General features: G+C 33.2%; 1 protein-coding gene across 1 annotated transcript in view; it reads right to left on the reverse strand.

Moving 5' to 3' along the window:
- The window catches only part of NijA (Ninjurin A), a 30,418-nt gene extending 5,695 nt beyond the window's left edge, over positions 1-24,723 (reverse strand). The window contains exons 1-4 of the mRNA XM_068774050.1: positions 24,440-24,723; positions 7,430-7,529; positions 6,840-6,953; positions 3,432-3,548 (exon numbers count right to left, since the gene is read on the reverse strand). Of these exons, the coding sequence (XP_068630151.1) occupies positions 3,432-3,548; positions 6,840-6,953; positions 7,430-7,529; positions 24,440-24,613 (505 nt within the window). The 5' untranslated portion in view covers positions 24,614-24,723. The remainder of the gene's footprint in view (positions 1-3,431; positions 3,549-6,839; positions 6,954-7,429; positions 7,530-24,439) is intronic.
- Positions 24,724-24,928: the final 205 nt, after the last annotated feature.

The raw sequence follows: 24,928 nt of genomic DNA on the forward strand, positions 1-24,928 counted from the left end.
TTAATTTTTAATATGCGTTTGAATTTTGTAAATGGCGGTCCAATAATGTTTATTCTTAGTATTTCAGTATTCAAGCTAGCTATATCACCCACGAGGCAGTGAATCAATATCAACCTTCATTTTATCATCATCATTATATCAGCCAATAGATCTTCACTGCAAGACATAGGCGTTCCCCAAAGATCACTGCGATGACAGGTCCTGACCTGACCGCGTCCAGCGACTTCTAGCGATTTCTACTCTCTCGCCTCTCGATCTCTACTCTCTCGCCTCTCGATCTCTACTCTCTCGCCTCTCGATCTCTACTCTCTCGCCTCTCGATCTCTACTCTCTCGCCTCTCGATCTCTACTCTCTCGCCTCTCGATCTCTACTCTCTCGCCTCTCGATCTCTACTCTCTCGCCTCTCGATCTCTACTCTCTCGCCTCTCGATCTCTACTCTCTCGCCTCTCGATCTCTACTCTCTCGCCTCTCGATCTCTACTCTCTCGCCTCTCGATCTCTACTCTCTCGCCTCTCGATCTCTACTCTCTCGCCTCTCGATCTCTACTCTCTCACCTCTCGATCTCTACTCTCTCGCCTCTCGATCTCTACTCTCTCGCCTCTCGATCTCTACTCTCTCGCCTCTCGATCTCTACTCTCTCGCCTCTCGATCTCTACTCTCGCGACTATGTCGTCAGTCCACCTAGGTCCACGGTTTCGTGGTCGCCACTGGTAACCTTTCCCAAAGGCCTTTACTTTAATACCTTCTATCTTTTACTACCCAATTAAAAGATTGCTATACAATTCCATAACAATTAAGAAGGATTAAAAGTTCATCTCGGGTCATATGATCCCACGCCAGTCGTGATCAATTTTTTTTAAATTTATACCAGACTATGACGCCAGTCGTGCGGTATGCCACAGATTATAAATGTTACATACACAGGGTTCGTCATCTTCATATATAAACTATATAATATTATATGTCAAGATTTGTCTGTTTAGTCATTATATGTACGTAGACGTTCTTTATGTTAGTTTTAATTAAAATATTAAAAGTATGTTGTTAAATAAATATTATTATATCATTCAAGAGTATTTAGTTGGTCGAAATATGGAACTGGTTTGTTGACTCATTTATATGGTTATAATCTATATCTATATTATAACCTATGTATGAAATTTTTTAAAATTTCTTTTCTAAAGTGCAACTGTTAATTTTCTGGCCGTCTCTTCTACAGATATCGTTCTGAGCCAGCGGTAGCTTACTACTTATAATATTAAAGTAATCAAGTATTAAAAAGTGCACGTAAACGTCTACTTGAATTAAGATATTTTGAATTTGGAATTATTTTCCATCGTCAAAATGTCATTAAGTTATATCTGTTAGTACAATATTTTTCTATATTACATTCAGACTTGAGGATTTTGGTATATCGTGATATCAATACAAAACAAAATGTGGTTAAATTTATATAGTGATAATAAAATAATTAATCATACGTCAAACAAGTTTAAAACCGTCAGTAGTATGGTATTGTATGTAGAGACAAAGCGATCTTAGGCAGGTATATATACATACATATATGTACATATATACGTGTGCGTACATTGGTGGACGAAGGCAATGAGCTAATCACTATATCATGCAACATCGCCTTCGCTGTCGTCACTCTGAGCCGGGAAGTAAATTCTTTACCTATTTCATACCTTTTACAACGCAAATACAAAATTTGTTAGAGTTATATTGATTTTTATGTATTTTTTAATAAAAACATCTAGCAAATGGTTTAATAAATCACTTTTAAATTTTATTTTCAAAAAATAACTTATTTTTATTATACATTGATAAAACAAAACGTTTTTAAAAAATTATCCAAAATTAAAAATGTAATTTTAAAATTCGAAAATAGAACTCTTTACTAATCTGTTCACGTCCATCGTTGTCATTTACTTGCAAATTGGTGGCAATTTGAAAATGACATTTCAGGTTATCTGTCATAATGGGTATGTCCATAGAAAATTTTACATGCAGCATGCTGTAACCAGATATATGTTAAAAAGATTGTAATACTATATATGTTATTTGCACAAAGCACCGGATGTATAAAATTTTAAAGAATATAATATATTGTATCTACATATATTATTTATAACAAAAAGACTATCTAATCAATAAAAAATAATAAAAAAGAACATTCTACAACAATTAAATCCTATGTAAAAATAGTTATATTTTTCAGGCAAAAATTTATGCAATTATATCGTAAATACGTCAAAATGTGCAGATTAAAAATTGTGTTAGTTATTGTCAAACTGAAAATAGGTTATACAACATATTTTCAAATGATAACTTATTTGCACTTAGAATATAAGTGTAATTTAATACAAACTTGTGTCAAATTTGGCTCCCCTATTGTTACTTTAAGATATATGTTAGATATTCAAATTATTAATGTTGTGTTTAATATGTTATAGGAATCACACAAGTTTCTATTTCTTATTTAATTCTGAAAGATTAGTGTATATATTTAGTTTTAAACTAAATACATAAAATAAATAACATGCCTTGATTTCAAAAGCGCCCTGATAAGAGCTTATAATAAATTCCGCTAGGTTTAGGCTTATAGCTAGGCATTATTTTGACTTATATTTCATACCCAAGCTCTATTAACACTCGATATACTTAATTATTGACTAGTTTTTGATATACAGGGTGCTTGGTTATAGGTTTAATAGTTTAAAATGGATAAATGTATAGCTCATTTGCAGTCAACTATTGTATACCTATATATAATCAGTTGCGGAAATAATTAGTAACGTAATGGTAATAAAAAAAATATAAAAAGTATAAAAATATAAAAAGTAATTTCTAAATTTGAATTAATATATATTAAAAGAAAAAAAATTGTTTACTGCCTAAAATTATACACCTGACGTATTTTAATACAATAAACAAATTAATATTACATATTTTATATATTAAAGATAAATACGTATTCTAAGGCAATATTTTCCAACGTTTTTTGTGCCTTAGACTTTCCTAAATTTTGCGACACCTATGTAGCAAACATACTGTTTATATTAAGGAGATGGTTAAACTCTTGTCGAGTCCACTTTCGAATTGCCTCCCTGTGGGGCGTGGGTCCCACGTTGTAAAACACTGTTCTAGAATGATAACTGTACACAGGGCTATTGAAAATAGGTGAAAAAATATTTATGCTGTCAAAAGAGCTATATGACATATATAGCTGACAAATAGCTATATATAACTTATAACCTATAATTCTGTATTTCAACAAGTATGAGATTGAATTGAAAATTTCAGTTGGACATTAACGGAATATTATAATTAACAGTTTGTTAATATGGAGGGGGGGTTATGCGGGCGTGAGGTGTGAGGTTAGAGGGGGGAGGGGGGAGTACGGTGAATAATCGTGCATCCAGTCACCGTATGGATAATCAGTCTCGTCGGTGGAAGGCCACAGCCATTTACCGTCGTCGGTGCCAACGCCGTCGTCGTGTAGCGTGTGACCTGTTCCGTCTGCTGTACTCTTGTCGTCTCCTTCTGCAATGAGAACGTACAATTACAACTACATCTCTATCTCTTTCACGAAAGCATCATTGCCACATTTGAAGCTACATCAACATCCTATCAGCCGATATATATCACCATGTCTTCTGCAAAGCCTATGTCTTCCCTAAAGATTTTTTATGATCACCCTTTCTAATGACATTGATACAATAAAGTGTTCCTTTCCCAATTTTCTAACCACATTATAGTCCAATAATCTTATTGATTTCGTCGGAAAGCTGATGTTGGCCGCTTCCAATCTGTTTTATTGTAAATCTATGAGAAGGCTTATGTGTGATTCCCAAACTTTATTATATATTAAAAACTCTTTACTCAATTATAAACTTTTTAGACCTCTGGCAGTACAAACTCTGCAGGAACAGATAGTGAGCAAAAATTAATTTTAATGCGGTAATTCGAATTTTGAAAACGCTTCTTATATCTCTATCACTATCTTACGTATTATTTATTAAACCATGTTGTTGTTTTTCACCATTTGTACAGAATAAACCATATATATATATATATATATATATATATATATATATATATATTATACTAGCTGATCCCGCAAACGTTGTTTTGCAAAAAAAATATATTAATTTACAAATAAAAAATAATCGTAGAGGGGTGAAAATTTATGGTTGTATGTATTCTTGTATGCTGTATCATAAAAAAATAAAAACAAAATTTTTTTTAAAGTGTGAACAACCTTTATCACTTAGGGGTATAGAAAATAGATAGTAGCCGATTCTCAGACCTACTGAATACGCATATTAAATTTAGTAAAAATCAGTCAAGCCGTTTCAGAGGAGTTCAAGTTCGAACACCGTGACACGAGAATTTTATATATTAGATTATGTTTTATATGTATATGTATAAATGTTGGGATGTATGTCTTTTATAGAATCGTAAAGTAAGTATTTGATCATTCGGTGATTTATGACATGTGACATCAAAGGTTTCTAAGCTGGTATGATCGTTTTTCGACAGATGGCGCCACTTCCGTTTCCTCCAAATTTATTTCATTTGATGACGTAGCAACGCGCCCAGTGTACGGCTAGTTCTTCTATATAAATAAATATAATGCACATATAGTACATGGTCAACGGACATACGTGGTTAAAAACACGAAATATTTGAAACATCGCACGGTACACGAAACTTATCACTTGACCACTTCCTAACCGCGTGGTCAGATAACCTATATATAAACTTGTTACGTTAACACGTTTAATAGTCCTTAAAAACAATAGGCACAAAGTGACCCACAATACATAGTTAAGTGCGAAATGATCTAGGCTAAATTAAGCTATAAATACCAACAGATAAACTGCATTTTCTATAAAAAAATAATCTTACTATATGTTAATTTAAAACTATTTATAATTTCTAGAATATTCCAGTCTTCCTTATGATAACTTCTTCGCGTAGAAATGTCAAGCATGCCCTTATGTATTATGTCAACATTAACACTGTAATATATATAGACAGAAGCATTGGTGAGGATTCCACCGCCACTTCGCTCATCTTTCCAAAGTGGTAGCAGTGGTTTTAGCCAGTCAATAGCAACCGACCAAGTCAAGGTTTGTTCCCCCTGGTGTCCTTGTGTTGGAATGCTAAGCGGATATTATCGACGATTGACAAGCCAAGCGATTGAAGAACTCGTCTACCTCCCAAGGCTCTAAAAAAGCCTTTTTAGAGGCCTTTTTCCAACTAGACCTAATGAAAATTTGAAAGCGATCCCTTTGTTCCGCTGTGTAACCGGAAATGAAGATGATGAAACATGGTGGTGGACAGACTCCTTCATTTTGACGTGTTCAGTCATGTACGTGAGCGTTTATCTAACAACGTTTTGCCTAAACCATGACTAGTCTTGCACTGCCTGTTTCCAGTAACTTCCCCACGACATTAACTATGTCAGTCCACCAAGGTATATATATATATATATATATACCTTTAAAGATTTTACACCTGTAACCAATCATCCTGTATATTCTTTGAGGGTGATCAAATCTAGTTCACCGACCCTTCTGTTCCGTGAACTCAGTACCGATGAAGCTGTAAAAGCCTTAGGGCTAACAGCATTAACATCTTCAGAAACAATACAGGGTGATCTTGATTGCTCTCCAAACTTTAACTTGTCTTTTACGATCGGAGTAGTTAATAGTTATAAAAATGCTTCGGTTTGTATAAAACGTGAGGTAAGACATTGGACAGTACACTTTGTAATTATTCTTATTTAATTTTAAATAAATTTAAACAAAAGAATTCATGCGAGATGTTAATGAAGACATTGTTTATTGTTCGCACGTTGATAAGAAGTGCAAACATTCCCAAATGTCAGCATACATTGATAATAATAACATTAAAATAGTTTATTTTTTTTCTTTTGGTCTGAATCTACGTCATAGAGCGACCACTGCTAGATATGTCTCTACATCAAATTCCGATAAATTTGATTAAAAGCCTTCCATCTTTTCGTCTTCCTACAACCTTAAAAAGGTTGTATGTCCACCTTAAGGTTGTATTTTCTAAGCTTTGCTCATTCCCCTATCATTTCATCATCAGGGACTTTGATTTCACTAAGTTTTTCAGTATAGTTTTATTTATTTACCTACCTTATTCCGTCACAATATCTGACATTCTATCTTCTTCCTTCCTTCACATTTTCTTCCATTCTTATTCCTTTTATTTACATACCTTCTATTATTCGACTTCCATCATTCGCAATATTTTGTACAATATTACATTTTATTCTTTAATCAACCTTCTTTACATTGGTTTTTATGATTCTTATTGTTTTTTTTTTCTTAAAAGGCATTTATTTAAAAGTTAGGACATTAGATATTTCATGGAATCAGGCATTATTTTGAGACAACATAGTGAGTCAGATTGAGTGATTTAACGGCGGCGGTTGTGTAATTCGCATTGTTTGCCGCATGCGCATTTATCAGCGGGCTTGCGGGCGGTGCACTTTGTTGCACGACTACCACTGCATGTGCGGAAGTTGCTAAATATTGATCCTTTTCTTACTAAGGACATTAGACCGCAAACTATCATCTGCCCTGTGCGTTATATATGTAACCTGCCTATTGCCACTTACCAATCCTCTAGGCAATGTCGGTTACATTTTTTCATCTGTGGTACTTCTCGTTTCTGATAACCTGATCTCTGAATGGAGCCCAAAGTTTGGAGACCATGTTTTAGTGCTCGTAATAATTGGATTGAAATAGAAAATATATATAAAAATATTACAGAGAAATGTTGGTAAAAGATTCTTACCTTCGTGTGGAATGTCAGGGTTCTTCTCTTCGGGTGTTAAGAATCCGTCGTCGATGCCTGGGTATGGAGCTAAGTCTGTAGGCTTTTCATCATCTAAATCATCTATTTCAGGACCTGTATAATAAAAAAAAAATAGTCCATTCGTATGACTGTCTGCTATAGATCTTTCATAGTGAACAGTTTTTTTACGTCAAATGTAGAATTTAGCAACAGAAACTATTTGACAGAATCGAATTGATGGAAGCTCCATTTCAATTGAGTCTCAACATGAGAAGTTTCGACAACAAAGTCGTATACATGCAACGTCCAAACATATGTGGTTTTATTGTACTAACCCATATTTTACACCTTAACTCTGTTGTTAACCGTGTTTTTTGTCACGTGGTAATGCTAAAGGCAAAAAAGAGACCTGTGACCTGCAATGGGCTTCTATGGGCTGAAACGACTGCAGAAACTTAAGGCCCCAGCGGCTACCTTTTCCTTCCTCAGAGACTTATTAGGTTTAATAGATGCTATTATATATATATATACACTCAGTTATATAAGAGCATTTGATTAATATATTTATTTATAAAGATTAATATATTTACCAGCCAGCGGTGGTTTTGGTCGATCCCGGTCGGGTTCGAGGAGCGGCTGCGACGGATGGGTTGTCTCGCTGTCCAGCCCATTGTTGTGATTGTTGTGGTGCTGGAAAACACATATCAATATAGCGAATCGCGCTAAAGATTGCGATAAATCTACAAAGAAGGACTTTAAAACACCAGACACTCTACCAGACTACTTTTAAAACGTTGTATTAAAGGTTGTCTGGTAGAGATCGCCTCGAGTGATAAAACCACCTCTTGATCATATGTATTGTTTCTTTTTTTCGCTCTATTTATTGTCTGTGGCGTACAAAAAAGTGTTTATGCATAAATAAATAAAAACGAAAGAGTAAATTTAATAACTTTAGTATCAGTGTCAGTGTCTATAGTAAATATTCATATATTTATGATGAACCTATTAAATTTAGGTTAACCACTTAAGTCCTTTTAGAAATTTAACCAATGTTTAAATTTCGTCATACGAAACATTTCAGACTAATTTTATTTTCGCTTATTTTTTTCATCTTTTACCATTACCATATTTAAATTATGTTACATATATAGATTCATAAATAAAAATAGTTTTTCTTGTAAAAGATTAATATAAACATACTGTACACATTTATTAGTATGGTATACTAAGGATTCACTTTGTTGTTGTTGATTTATTTTACTAACAGTGATATGCTTCTTTTAAGTTCACGGACCCTTCCGCTCTGTAAACGCAGCTCAGATTAAGCCTTAAAAGCCTCCGGGCTAACAGCATCTACATCAACAGAGAATAAGTAAGACATGCTTCTACTTGTAATATAAAGAATAAATATTGTAAGATGCTAGTTATATAAACAGCAGTCTTATAGGAAGTTACATCTATTTCCTAAACCTTATTTTGCCAAATAAGCTGTCTGCAGAATGATATCATCTGACGTTACTTCCAAGAAACTCAACATGAGGACGTGAGTGATATCGTATCACAGCGTCAGTTCTGGGTCAGGCTCCGAGGAAATCCCTGCTTACCAGAGCACTAACTTAGTATCACAGAACCTCCAAGTCGACTCTTAGGTAAGTTAAACAATGGAATATGACATATATTCTTGTATAATTTTTTAAAAATAAGGTCTTAAAAAACTTGACAGATTTGAGACTTTATTATTTAAGGGATAGACGTGGGGAACCTTTTGGGGTGGGTAAAGGGAAAGTCAACCTCCTTTAGTTGTCAGTCGAATTGACCCCGCATAAAAGTTGTTGCTGTTAGCCCGGGGGCTTTTATAGCTGTACTGAGTACGCCGAGCGGAAGGGTCAGTGAACTTTACCAAAAAATATTAAGAAGGCACTCGTAACAGCTCTACCCGTGTAGAGATGTGTAGTTGTTGTGTATGCGGTTTGAGACGGCTTATTCTAAGGGTGGATCCTGATCTCCCCTCGGATCCCCCACGCTGTTCACGATTAGGGGCAGGAAGAAGCCCAGATAGACAGTGCGATTTAAGTTTCACTGCGTTATTGTATGTATATTGTTAAATCAGTTCAAAATTTACGAAAACTCTCTTAAATAGTTGTTTGACGAAATTAATCTGTTAAAAGACATCGTTAGGTAATTACAACAATAAACCCAAATAAACTTAATATCCCAACCCAAATAAATTCACGACATTTATGGAAATAAATTAATTTTTTTTTTAATTTAATATTTAATGTCACATTTCTACCATGTAATATGTTATCTGTGATGCAATCATAACATGTACGAACTTTTGGCGCGTATTTCATTCATTAAGAGCGTATAAAAAAGACTGGCCTTAAAACTGACACTTGTGGACTGTATTCAAAATGACTTTGTATAAAATTTTTCAATTTATCCATATTAAATATAAAAATGCGACAGTTATTTCTCGATTTTTAAACCAGTCATAAACGAACAAGAAGAACTAAATAAGTCACATGATCACACTAAACTTACTCCAAACTATCCTATTCGGCATGATACAAATATGTTATTATAAATATTTTCTGCTTTGTGTATTCAAAATTTTTGTGACAACCAATTTTTCGTCTCCCCTAAAAAGTTGCAATCATAACATGTTCATGTCACATATTGCAACATTTCAGGAGACGAAAAGAGAGTTATATAAAGTGGTAAAAATATTTATAAAAAAAAAACATGATTATACCATGACGAATAGAAGTAATGTTTTCACTTCTATCGTTGTAATCTTTTTATTTTTATACGTACTTTACCTTGTTATTAAAAAAAAATCTATAACTATAGCCGCCATTTTAGACGAGAAAATTATGGCATGAATTGACAAGATGTTTGATTGAATTAGAACGTATAGATTGCATATGTTTAAAAACCCGATGAAAATGATGACTACAATTGTATAGATAGCGATATATTAAAAACTGTCAAAAGAAAGTCAAGTAAATAAATCAAATGTTGTTGTTGTCGGGAAACAATTTCGTTCGAAATTATTGAGTACATACAATGCAACTTAAACCATAATATAAATATATAAACAAACATAATATAAATATATAAACCATAGTCTTTGATCCCTGTTTAGTAATGTTTTTATTTTTATTTGTTTTTTCATTGTTTGACTATAAATCATTATATGTTCTCAGTATGATAGTTATAAGGTAACAACTGTAACTAATTTTATATTTCTGAGCTTCTAAGTTTGTACTTTCTTACTGCCTTTTGTTACTGTCTATCTCCAATAAAGTAAATAATCACTCTTTGAGTGATTTGCCGGTGGCGGTTGTGTGATTCGCATTGTTTGCCGCATACGTATTTATCAGCGGGCTGTGCGCTTTGTTGCACGACTACCACTGCATGTGCGGAAGTGGCTAAATATTGTAAATATTCTTACTTAGAATGGACTTCCGCGAGGTAACGCCTGATTCCAATAAATACTGAAAATTCGTATTTAAAGCGAAAGTGTCATTAATAATTTCTCGACAGATAGTTGTGCGTAGATCAACAACGTTGGTGACGTCATCGGTTAGCAACCTTGGTGAAGGTTGTAGAATGTGACCGAAAAAACTTCACTACATTGTAAAGTCGTAGACGATTTTACCAACTTGATCTTAGTCCGTATAATTACGTACCGGTTTATCATATAAGGTATACAGTACAGCTGTTAAATTTTTGGTATCCTATAGTCACAGCAACTGGTTGTTAGTTCTTTTTGTTCATGCCTAACTGGCTTAAAAATCCCCTAAAAACTGTTACATTGTTGTATTTAAATTGTATAAGTTGATAAATTTTAGACAAAGCCTTTTTAGATTATACACTCTTCATGAATGACATACGCACTAAAAGTCCATAGCTAGCCCTATTTTCAGGTATAGCCTTCGTTACAAAATACATTTCAACTATTACCATCTCTAGTTATTACCGAGGTGCCACCATCTGACTTAAAAAAGTAAGAAAAGGACCAATATTTAGCCACTTCCGCACATGCAATGGTAGTCGTGCAACAAAGTGCACCGCCCGCCAGCCCGCTGATAAATGCGTATGCGGCAAACAATGCGAATTACACAACTGCCACAAATCACTCAACACGTTTCACCCCTCCACGGAGTCAGGCATTTTCAGGAGTTATGTCAAACCGATTAGTGCCAAACACAGAGTGAAACACACCACTGCATGTGCGAAAGTGGCTAAATATTGGTCCTTTTCTTACTTAGGATGGACTTCCGCAAGGTACCGGCTGATTCCATTAAATATTTAAAACAGTAGTTAATGTTTCATTGTTCCGATTTCAAAGCGCCATATCTTCTTCTTTTTGATCCGCTAAAGATCGCCACGATGACAGGTCCTGATCTTGTACCATACAGGCATGGTTCCAGCGACTTCAACCATGTCGGCGGTCCTAGTAGAGGATGCCGCGTCTACCGGCTTGTGGTCGCAACTCAAGAACCTTTCGGCCGAAACGACCATCAGTTGCACGAGTGATGTACCACGCTCCCTGCCACTTATACGAGAAATTCTTCGAGCTACGTCTGTGGTTTTGGTTGTTCGGATCTCATTTCTAATTCGATCTCACTGCAATCCTCCGAGCATAGTTCCCTCCATTGTCCTTTCCGTGACCTTGGGCCTTCTTATGAGGCCTGCCGTAAGTGACCACTTCTAGTGTCCGTATGTCATCACCGGCAACACACATTGGTCAAAGACCTTCGTCTTCTAGTATTGCTGTACTTATTAGCACAGTATAGTACTACCAAAACCGCAGTACCGCGCCTTGGGAAAACGTATGGCAGGGGGAGCAGAACGGAGCTGCCAGTGCTCCCCCCCTTCTCCGCCTGTCTCGCCGCGCGTATACCAAAGGCGCGGTACAGCGACTTCTATTGCGCTGGAATTGTGAATGTTATCAGGCTTATATTAAGCCAGCTTTCGTAATACTGCTCAGGAATGACTTCAAAACCATCATATTGTTAATGAGCAGTAATGTATAAACTTAATTAAAAAGAAAACCCCAGTTTAATTACCCGAATTGATAATGATTGTGTAAAATTAGAAAGTGATTATGGTAAAACCGAATCTCGATGTAATGGAGTCGATATTTACTTATGATAATTTCGAACAGTCGCCAAGTGGAGTCGCGTGCGGTTTTCCTTCTCCATTAGTCACCGGGACGAATTGTAATTACGTACAAACCATATCACGCAAGGGCATACCGTCAGATGGACAACCGTGCACTTCCGTTGTTGAAGTGAATTACACAGTGCTATAATTGCACAAGTTATTCGTAACTTTGTTTTCCATCATATATGGGTATATATGTGGTTTCAACAGGGTAATTGTGGTACCATCTATATGTCACACGGAGATCGACACAAATCAATACAAAATAAATTACCTGATCAATTAGATGTTCTCTTGTAGAAGGATTGTTGGATTATTAGATCAAATATAACATATAATAAATATCGTGAATATTATTACATACTGTGGGTTCTGACTCGAAATGAAAAACCAATGGTTAACAAGGAGTTCTTTATTCACAAATCAGATGGTCACCCTTCTTAAACACAAAGTATACTTTCGCTTAGTCCAAACTACACTTTCAAATCGCTCAAGAAATCACTGTCCAAATAACTTACCAAATGGTCACTTTACATCACTAATCGTAGATCTATATCTTATAAGACAACAACAAAACAACACCGAACTGTCGACATGGGGAGTACACCTGTTTATACTACAGAGAAGGTTCTAATAAGTTAGTTCACGATAGAACTCAGTTAAAATTTCCGAAAACCGTGCACTTAATTCTCAACTCCAAGTTTTTATTTATTATTATATTTATTAAATGTATTACACCATATTTATTATAATATATATGCTATATACATATGTATATTTGTATGTATATACGTTTTGTACACGTTAACAACCCGTTATTTATATTTCTACTGTTTCAATACTATGGTTGTCTGTAAGAGATTTCCTCGTGTGATAAGACCGTCCGTTGTACTTTTTTCTTTATTATTATTAAACTGTGTATATTTGTCTAGCGCGTACAATTAAGAATATTAAATAAAAATAAATAAATATAAGCGTAGTAAGTTTTTTAAAGTATATATCACTTCAAGATTATCACAATATATAAAGAATATATTGCAGCTATCGTTTCGTCAAATTTATAAATTCGACAAAGATTTAACATGATAATAAAATACAGTAAACTTACGTATAACATCGAACAGTCTGTTTTATCACCACTAAATATATTATATGTATCACATGAATAAAAAACCACCACTAACGTCAATTAAATAGCACATCTGTAACGCTAAAGATCACTAGTTATACTAAATCTAACGTAAGACGTGACAGATGTCAAGTTTCAACAAACGCGCGGGATTAAGAATGTCAAGGTTATCTTTATAGAGCTGTCATTAACCTTATTTCGTTGGAATAATTACAATATTATCTGTATCGAGGCGAATTAGAACTATGCATTGAATTTGTTTAATTGAAATATAGTACTGTATTAGTTTAGTGATAATCGTTGTCGGAAATATCCTTGAGAGGCAGAACGCTTTGTAAATTATACAGGGTGACCCGTAATGTTAATAACTTGACATTATTAGGACGTTGTGAAAAACGAACAAGATACTAATGATTTGAATTATAACAGTAATTAATTTATATTTAGATAAAAATTGTTTAAGAGATTTAGTAAACACTGCGACATGCAGAAATGTGAGCAAACACTGAAAGAATAAATGTAATTGTAAAAACAAAGGCGCGGACGTTAATGACTGTGGAATGTATAGTCTATACGAAAAATAATAACACAGTGTGATGGATTATTGGTGATAATGCTTAAAGGGGTGAACGTATTACGCTTTTAAAACAATTTATATGATTAGCATCTGGTATAAGGTGGTCACTCTAAAATATATTTATTAATTTTTTTTTATTCCAATACGATAATAACGTCTGGCTGTACAAAGGTAAGGTCTTGTTGTAGGTGATCTTTGGGGGCACCTATGTCTTGCAGTGGGCGTCCATCGGCTGATATGTTGATAATAATTTTACAATAATTCTTAAACATTATTTGATTACATTAAAAAAATTTAACGTCAAAATAATAAATAATATGTAAAGGAAACAATATAAAGAAAATATACGGTCTCATTGCAAACGTATGGGCCACGAATGGAGCTCAGATGGGTTTAAAAAACTTATAAACTACCTTGACATTGGCATTACTTCATAATTATTTTGAGATACTCGACGCCATCACCCACGCGCACGGGAACTGCCAAACGTGTAATATTCTACGAACGTTGTTAATGATTTTCCCGCTGTAAGCTTTTGCGTACTATCTCATTTTCCTTTATGATAATTATAAATAAAACAGGAACATTTGATTAACAGAATTGTATATCTCAACGTTACTTCCTTTCATGTTTGCCAAAACTAAAACTGGCAAATATAAGAGAGTATTTAATAGAATCAGGCGTTACCTTGCGGAAGTCCATCCTAAGTATGAGACTCTATGTTTGTCACTAATCGGTGTAACATAACTCCTGAAGATGCCCCGTGGAGGGGTGAAACACGTGTTGAGTGATTTGTCGGTGGCGGTTGTGTGATTCGCATTGTTTGCCGCATACGCATTTATCAGTGGGCTGGCGGGCGGAGCATTTGTTGCACGACTACCACTGCATGTGCGGAAGTGGCTAAATATTGGTCCTTTTCTTACTTAATATAAGAGAGGACTAAAAGCATAGGAAAACATTATTAATCCAATCATGTTGATTTTAACTAAAAAGATCTTCAAAATTTGAAGTGATTTATATGTCTTTGATGAAAATATTTCAAGTTTATTTTTAATTTAAGGGTAAACTCTGTTGACAAATTTCACTGGATGTAAGCTGGCGTACAACGGCGTTTAGCCTTTTTTATAACAAATTAAAACGAGTTCTGAAACCTCGGCAGGGTCATTGCCTTATTTATTTCAGCACATTAGGATGCTTCCAAACTCCTAATTTGTTCAAATCGACCATTCAATGACTTTTTGCCATCAAGTAGACATGATACACCAACGTATAAAAATAATATAATGGAATCAGGCGATACCTCGCGGAAGTCCATCCTAAGTAAGAAAAGGACCAATATTTAGCCACTTCCACACATGCAGTGGTAGTCATGCAATAAAATGCCCCGCCCGCCAGCCCGCTGATAAATGCGTATGCGACAAACATTGCGAATCACACAACCGCCACCGCCAAATTACTCAACACGTGTTTCACCCCTCCACGGGGCATCTTCAGGGGTTACGTTACACCGATTAGTGTGTGTGGGCTGGCGGGCGGTGCATTTTATTGCATGACTACCACTGCATGTGCGGAAGTGGCTAAATATTGATCCTTTTCTTACGTATAAAAATAAGAAATTTGTGGTCCTTTTAAAAGGAAAAGCAAGTGAAAAATAAATAATAACAAAATTTTAAATTGTCTAATGTCATCAAAACCAGCCAGATACATATAATGCAGCCAAATACGTTTTACTTATAGATACTATTTACAAAAATACTTTTTATTCGCACTTATATTAATTAGGTAATGTTATTTGGAAGTCAAGCAAAAAGTGAATGAACTTCGGATGTGTAAACATATATACATATATTCATATAAATTTTAGTGCCGACGTCCTCGTCACGTGACATACATTTCAGTGAATAGTCCCAGAGCAGTTTCTAAGAGTTTTTTCAGTTTAATTACATTTTCCTTGTCCGATTAAATCGATGCTTTATTTTTCAAACTAAAATAAACCTTATTTATTCTACAAGATGATATGTAATTTAAAGATTTCGTTTTGCTGATATTACTAGCCACTACTACAATATTTTTTTTAAATTTAAATTACGAGCGCGCGTTCGAATTCAAATTCGAACGCCGGTTTGAATTCAAACGCCATTGTTTGACTAAAAGTCATGATTTGTAAATAAAAGTGTCTGTATCTTTTCTATCTGTGAGAGCCGCCACAAATGCCTCTACTTTTCTTACAAGTTGCAGTTTTTCGAAGTTATTTCGTTTCTTTTTTATCTATATTATAATTTATCGTAAATATAAAATGATATTATACCTTTTATAGTGTTATTTATAAATAATATATTATTTTTTAATTCATTTGTTAACGTTTAGATGCAGGCTAGAATAATTATGTTACGGGATGAACTAGAGACAATATTACAAAGGTTTTCAACTAATATGTCCGCATTATATGTATATATTTTTCTCAAGAAACCTGTCTAGGTGAGTAACACCGTAAGAATTTATACCGTTAACTAAAAATACATTAACTTTTTACACGTTTTTGCTTACACACTCTTTGGTAGGAATTTTGAAACGAATGAACGAAAGATGATTTTTATTTTGTTTAAAATCGTGAAAATTAAGTACGTTAAGATGTGTAAATAATGATTTCCGATTGCGTTTGAAACATTAAAGAATCATTGAACGCTATTTCCAGCATATACAGGGTGATATGTTATAGGTATAAAGGCTTATTTTGGACATTTCTCCGCAAAAACTATAAAACTTTTACTAATATCTTATAGCTATTATTTACATAAACTAATTATTTTTAATTAAAAACATATAATTATTAAACCTGGAACCAGCCACCCTAAAAAAATTGTTATTTTTGAACACTAAGTCTATGATTCTGTGCCAAGGACGTATATATATATATATATATATATATATAATATATATATAATATATATATATATATATATAATATATATATATATATATATATATATATACTATGTGTCACTACGTGTATTAAAATACTGATAGTTCAAAAGATCGATTGATTAATTTTTTTATTTTTCAAGTCCTATACTCAACCTTAAAATATTATAGTTAGTTTTTTAAATTTTTACATCTATAATACCTTTACTTGAATTTGAGACTTGTATGTATTGCACCGTTCGTATGCAATTTTTCATTTTAATTTCTTAAATAACTCTGTGATAAGTTTTAAAGTAGGTTAATATTAATGTAGATTTAATTCATAATATGTTATATTATATAATATACAATACATTAAGTTACCCATTTTTAAAATAAAACACTTTTAACTCGATATAATATATCATCGAACGTTCTAGAATTTCGACAAGACCGTTACATTCTTTACATTCGTTTGTTAATAAAAAAGAGCATAACTATTTTAAAATTAAAAAAAAAACTTTTGTCAGAATCAAATCTCTAATTCTACGTGTATGATTCTTGGAATTATAACCAGTGAGTGGAGCAAAATTCTTTTCCTTACAATGACATTGCAATTTATTACAATAAAAAAATTTAATGGAACGCATCGCTTTTTTAGTTCCAAATACAGTTACGAGAAATTTGCCCAATCATCGAACGTACAACGTATGTTAATATATATGTTCCAAATGTCAGAACCATAGACTTTACACTAGTTTTTTTTGTGTAGGTATATACAGGTGTTTGGTTATAGTGTAAAAGATTTAAAGCGGTGAAAGTTTAGCTCATGTAAGCAAGAAGCTTGAAAATTTTACACCTATTCCCAATAATCCTATTTTAAGCTATCAGTTTTAAAAAGTAAAAAAAAATATATAGTGATACAGATTAATAACTAACGGTACATCGTCTGCAGGTACAGATAAAAAATAATAATTAATTTAAATTTTTCTAATGTGAGTAAAGCGCACAACAACCTCTAAAGGTTTTTTTGTAATCATTTTATAAATATCTTTAATATTAAAGAGAAGTTAATTTCATAGGATTGTTAATGTCATAATAAATATGACTTAAACAGCATTTAACTTATTTAATAAGGTTTAAAAGTTATTGTTTAATATAAAGTAATGTTTTATTAATATCAAACGTGAATGTCAAAAAATTCCTTTTAATTAATTTATCTGTGGCTCTAAAGACAACTGTTAACCAAATATAATTATATATCCAAACATTAAAACTAGTATTTTTAAGTATTTTTAATATTTTCACCAAGTTACAGGAATTATTCACAGCTAAAACAAATTATTTCTGGTCATAATTTTCCGCAATACAAGAATGACGCGACATATGTTTCCCGATCGCCTTCGTCACAGCCTCCATGGCCAACGGAATATATAGTAAAACATTTCGCATTACGTTCAACTTAAGGTCAACGACCCGATGACGTCACAGAGCAACTAACTACTTATTTAAACTTCGAACAATTAACACGCAAATTCTAAATCTGTGATTCCTCACAACTCTTTGTCATAAACGCCATTTTGGCAATTGTGCAATAGATAACAATATTACTTAATAATAAAGGTATGAACTTATATGTTCATTGGTTATAGGTAAAAGGTTTAAAAGGGTGAATGTATAGTTCCTTTGCTGTCAATTAATGTAACATATACCCAGAGGCGTTTTAACCTATAGTGCAAGGTGTGCAATGCACACGGGCGCCGCGACGCTCCTTGAGACAGCTAAGAGCATCATCTTGAACCATCATGCTCGTTTAGTTTCGCAACAGAGATGTGCTATAGCCATAAAAACAATGAGTGTTATTATGCCGTCGTAAGAAGAAAAGCCTACTAATACCATACTGTAAGCTATACCTACTTATAAAATAGCTTGAAAAAACTTTCTTGTTACGACGGCAAAGTTAATAGTTATAGCCGCGAGGGGGGAGGTCAGGCCCAGGGGGCGCCAAAGGTTTCATTACACACGAGCGCTACTCGAGCTAGAGATTGCTTTTGCAAAATGCTTACAGAAATATTAACGTAATGATAATATAGTTACAAAAACCGGCAGAATATTCGCATTACTACATATTTAAATTAATTATTGTTATCTATCTGTTTTGCCAAAAATGATTGGTCTGTCGCATTGCTACAGATAAAAAAGGTAATGTAGCACATTTTAGAATGACAACTTTATACAGGGTAATTGGAAATATATTTAAAAAGCTTTTTGCTGACAAATAAGCTACACGTCCACCAATTCAAAGCTTTCGAATCTATAACCTATCACCCTGTATAATTTATAGGTACAAACTGAGGCTTTCGGGAAGGCTTATCTATTAAGCTCTTTCAAACCAGGTGTAACTTAGGTAGTAATAAAACTCGGTAACGTAAAACAGGGTCGGGTGAGATAAAATTTGTTATTAATGTAGGTGTTTCTAAAAAGAACAAATTAAACCAGTAACTAAGTCTGAGGTAGCAAAGTAATGTGATGGTTAAAACGAATCTGTGATATCTTGGGAATGCAGGAGAGGGTAAGTGGGACTCTGAACGGAAGATGATGAAAAAGGAAAATATGAAGCATGAAAGAAGAAAATAAAATGAAAATAATAACTGAAGAAATGAGTTACCTAAGCAAAGTCCCTATACCACACGGTAAGGGGTGAACAAGAGGTCACCATAAATGAGTGCCATGAGAAAAACCCGGTGAAAGTATAAATGCCAACGGGCAAAGAGCTGCTAAGAGCTTCTAAGAGCTGCTAAGAGCTGTTAAGAGCTTCTAAACTATCGTGTGTTGACCATTTGATACCAAATCACTTTTAGAATAATTTTAGTAAGTAATTAAATTGTTCTCATTGGAAATTGATGTTAAAACCTCAAAGCATTTGCTGTCAAATGACCTAAGTAACTTTCACCTTTATAAATATTTTATATTTATAACTAAACACGTGAATACAACTAGTTGGCCCCGGCTTTGTGTGACGCGTACTGCCTTTTGATTACGTAATTTCATAAAATCTATTTTTGATAATATATTAACATGCCAATAAAAATTATGGTCAAAATTTTTACCTTTAAGAACTGTTGCTTCAAAATATGCATTTTTAAAAGAAAGCCACCTCAACCCAGCTTGCAGGTAGAATTTCATAAAATGAGTTCTTAGCAAATATGTACTTGAGGAAAGTAATATTTCTACCAAATTTCAAATCTGCAAACCTTGTATTTCCAGAGATATTGTGATGAGTCAGGACATAATAAATCTAATAATAAAATATAACGTATGCAGATACTATATCTTGTATTAAATATACATAATAATAATAATAAGTTCATACATCACACAATAGTTTTATTGTTATACTAATATAGCTCAAGCTTGGCTCTGTCGCTTCAAGTGTAAACTTTTATTATCTATGGCTAACTCCAGGAAGTAACAACGTAGTTTTAAAATTGGAATGGCAATTCGAAAAAAAAAATAATTTTATGGAGTAACGTTATATGGTCATTGAGACTCAGAGTTTCTGGAGTGGTTACCAAGAAAACAAACATAGCGTAGGAGGTCAAGGACATATTACCTTGGTAAAGTTATCAGAAGATGCTGAATACAGGGCTTTTTCAACCAGACCTTTTGGAAATCTATAGGGTAAGCCAAAATCTAACAGTGGACGTCCTATAGGTGAAACGATGATGATGTGACGTTACTATGATCACCTTTTTTCATCATCGCACAGATAAAAATTCTGTTGAAACGGACGGCTATTTTGAAAGAACATAATTTTCATTGCAGGATTTAAATTATTACTGCTTTCAACTTTAATCGAATGTGTTGAAAAAGAAGTTTAATTTAAAATACAGGATGATTCGCCATATGTATGAAAACTTCAAAAAGGTGAATATATTACTCATTTTCTGTCAAAGTACGGTATACTCTATAAAAAATATATAGATTTCAAACATAATAAGTAACATAATGATAACATATTAAAAAATAGTTTTTAAAATTCGAATGACTTTCATATCATAATTGATTGTTGTTTATTATCTGTTCCTATAGACTTTGTACAGAAGTTACTGGCCTGTAGCATCCCAATAAAAAAAAAATTAATATGACATATTTCGGAGTGATCACTTTGCAGCGTTGCAAATGTCTTATATCTTTAATGCTTTTTGCTGATTATCTAGGTATACGTTCACCGCTTTAAAGTTTTTGCACCTATAACCCATCACCCTGTATAATACTATGATCAACAAGTAAGGTAATTTTTGTTATAAAATGTAAATTCTTCGTCTGATAAAACGCACTTTTGTCAACGCTTTTTCCAGTGCTAGAAACAGTCGGAATAGACTTTTACCGGTATAAGCTTCAAGACCTTCTTAGATTCCTTTATGTTCTCAATCGTGTCAAAATGGCGTCCCAACATTGTTCTTTTAAGATTGCTGAACAGCCAGAAGTTGCACGAAGCCAAATCAGGTAAATACAGATGTTGACAGATTAGACGATATTATGGAAAAATGTCGCGATGAATCTGAGCCAGTATGACATCGACCAATCAATACTTGCCGCGTTTGTGTCGCAAAATATCGATCAAAATTGCTTGGGCCGAGTCAAATGATATTACAATTTTTGACAAACAGATCTTTGGCAATATATACCTACCAACCTAAGAAAAATTAACTTCCCTTTAATACCCGGGAGTGTTACTTGAGAATTTTACCTTAAATTTGTTGATAATTGGATGTATTTTATAGCAAACTAAATTTATAGTTAAATTCATAGCTGTATTTTGTTAAATATATTGTTGTTCAAACCCGAAGTCATTTTTAAACGGCTTTATTTAGTTCGACCCGTACGGAATTTATTTGTTTATTTATTTGGGTCAAAATTAGAAATTGATATTTAAGCACCTTCCCGTTGTCAGGTTGATCTGTAATTTGGTACACACATTTAATTTAGATGACAATACAATATAATAAAATCAGTAACATTATAAATCTAAGATGACCGCCGATACAAAATGGCGGATTACATATTTTCCCTTAACCCCCTCAATATGGGTATCAAATGAAAGGGCTACACTAGTAAAACACGATGATTGTGTCAAAATTTAAAATTCAAGATGGACGCCGTTCCAATATGGCGGACTAGGTACATATTTTTCAACACACAACCACCACAATATGGGTATCAAAAAACCGTTTAACTTGAAAGTTTTTTAAATGTATTTATACGACTTCAATTCATATAAAACAAATACACTAAACTAAACAATGATTCTCTGTCAACAGAATTTAGAAGACCGTCATGTTAAAGTAATTCAAGAGACAGTGGTACCCATTACCCATACACGTAATTAAATTCCTACCAAATCGTCATCGCGTTCTTGGAAACTGTATTTGAACTTGACCTGCATTACCCCGTCTGACTGTAAAAAAATTTAACCGCATTGTGGCGTTGGAAAAACCACTCGTAACTCGTACAACAGCGCAAGAGAAACCTCACATTTCATTACGTAGTTTCATTACGTTCATTCGCATGAGAGATATTACACTTTTGATTCATACAAAATCGAACAAAGAAATTATAAGGCAGAGTAGAACGAATGATTTTATTTTGATTATTAGAGTTTACTTGCAATCCAATTTTAAGCAAAACTTAAAAAATACTAAATATGTACATTTTTCAAGAATTTTTTTGTTTGTGATACGAAATGTTAGGCCAAAATTTTCTTTGACATGACGTTTATGAAATAGATCTTGAAATATTCGTTTTAAAAAAAAGTTATTTTAAATTAAATGTAGTACTCTTTGTAGATTGCTTTGATCTGTAAGAGTAATTTGAAATGCTATTAGATAAAATTTTAATAATGCTGGCAACTAATCTTAAAAGTGTATATGTATAAGTCTGTATTGTTAAACTTATTTTGTGGAGTTTTTTTTTCTGCCTCTTCTCCTCAACTATAACACTTTGCAAGCAGAGTAAAGACAAAAATAAAACAGATAAAAAATAAGTTGACGATCAATAAAAGTTCCAATGTTGAATAAATTAATTTTATCATATCTTTAAAAACTATTCTACAGTTATCGCAACTTAATTTATATATTAATTTATGCCATACTATAGACGCCAACTGGAAGGCATATGCCTCCCCGTTTTTGTTAATTGTCACAATGACAGGTCCAGCGCTGGCTGCAGCCAACGTCTTCCTGCAACCATAATTATGTCGTCGTTCCACCAAGAGAAAGCCTACTTATGCCGGCTCTACCGGCTATATTGGCTCAACCATGAACATTACAAGTATTTTTTTTATCTACATAAATGTTTTTATAGGATTACCTCGACAAATTACTTCGAAAATTAAATCGTATTCAAAATTATTTTTATTTTAAAACACGCAAGCTTTGAACAGATTTATTAACCCATAAACTAATACATAAATATTAATTACTTTTGCTTAACCCTTTGTTTTGAAGGACACTTGACGGCTATTACACAGTTTGTACCTAGAAGCTGCCAACGACATACTTCAAATACATGTCGTAATTTATAAATGAATAAATAAAACCAAATATGTTGAAAAATTATAAATATATGCAGCCAGTATATATTTACGTTAATCTACATAGTACTATACAATAGTAAACGACAAAAATGAACGACGTAAAACGTCAAAATTAGTGCTTTTGTTCGACATACTATAAAACAAAGCAGAGTTTGGAGGTCGCCCAACAAATCGTGTTAAACGTATCAAAATCCAGTGGTAGTCATCTATAACTAAAATAAATATAACAAGAACAGAATAAAAATCAATATTAAGTTATAAGTTATTCTCTTCCTCTAAACACAGTTACTTTAAAACACAAAATTTACATGTAGGTCATTTGAAGCGTTCAATATAGAATCTGCTTTTCATATAGCAGTCCTCGTAGTGGATAACAGACAGTTAAATAATCATTTTATATATTATTTATTTATTTAAAAGTCTCTAACAATGTTTACGCGCCGAATTTACATCGTGACGTATTCCCTAAATTCGTATATCACAAGACAAACATAAGTATTAAGATCAAAAAGAGAAAATAAACAGAAATCCAATTATCTCACAATGTCAAATGAATCTTGAATATTATTCATTTAAACAATATTAGCTTTCCCGCTATGATGACAAGTCATTGAATTATTCAATAAACTTATAAATTCATTCAGAAATATTAGATTGCATTTTTGCACGAACAAAACGCTAATGTATATTGATGCCGTTTTTGTTGTAATGAGACATGTCTTATTTATTCATTTCTTGATATCGAAACGCATTTTTATTAAATGATACCCTAATCAGAATTTTTGACATTAATGTTTTTGAATGTGACATTTCAGCTTGTTTACATTTCTTAAGCGAGACAACGAAAATGTTCGTTGATATAAAACATCGTGTAAAATTTATCTGTGAATTTGTTTGCTCGATTCCTTTTACTTATTTATCACATTTATTAAACCCGACACTGGGTATATTAATTATAGCATTGCTTGTATTTTTTATTTACTTATTTCGCTAACAGTATAGCTTACTTTAATGCAAAAACAAAACGCAATTATGTTTTTTGTTATTAACACTATACTCTGATATTTGAGTATTAATTTCGACATTTGTTAATGTAGTTATAAATTGTAAAATGTAGTTATATATTAAAGCGTGCGAATTGTTAAGAAAAACGTGTACATAAACGTCAAATAACAGAATCGCCAAATACTTCATTTCAGATAAAAAAAAATAAAACTCACTGTGCCCCTCCCATGGTTCCTCTCGTTGGTTATAAGATGCACGTCCGGTTTATTAGATTTCGGTGAATTAGGGGTCCCGAAAACCATTTCTATATCATTAAGATCCAGGGGTTTCGTGGTGTCGTGAGATTCCTTAGCAGTCACTGTTTTACCCGACATTGTATGATCCGACATTATAACACTTAGTATAAACAAGTTAACTTATATTTAAAACTTTCAAGGTAACTGTATGTTACACTGCGATGTTGAAGTTTATAGCGAAATGTTCGAGTTGGCCGACACGTCTTGCCTCGGAGGCGACTGTAATGTCACTGGCTCGTCCCGCGTGTATGGAAGGTTGCTATCTAAAAATATCTACATTATGCCGTTAAACTATTATAAATATTGTTAAATGGTTTTCCCATCGCTTGCATGATCAGGAGACGTCTGGTTTATGTAATATTGTTATTTATTGGAATCAGGCGTTACCTATATAATATATGTATAATA

The sequence above is a fragment of the Battus philenor genome, unplaced genomic scaffold (assembly GCF_028537555.1).
Source record: "Battus philenor isolate CCGP_79_NKW_IND1 unplaced genomic scaffold, ilBatPhil1.0.hap1 SCAF_11, whole genome shotgun sequence".
In the NCBI taxonomy this organism is placed as follows: Eukaryota; Metazoa; Arthropoda; class Insecta; order Lepidoptera; family Papilionidae; genus Battus; species Battus philenor.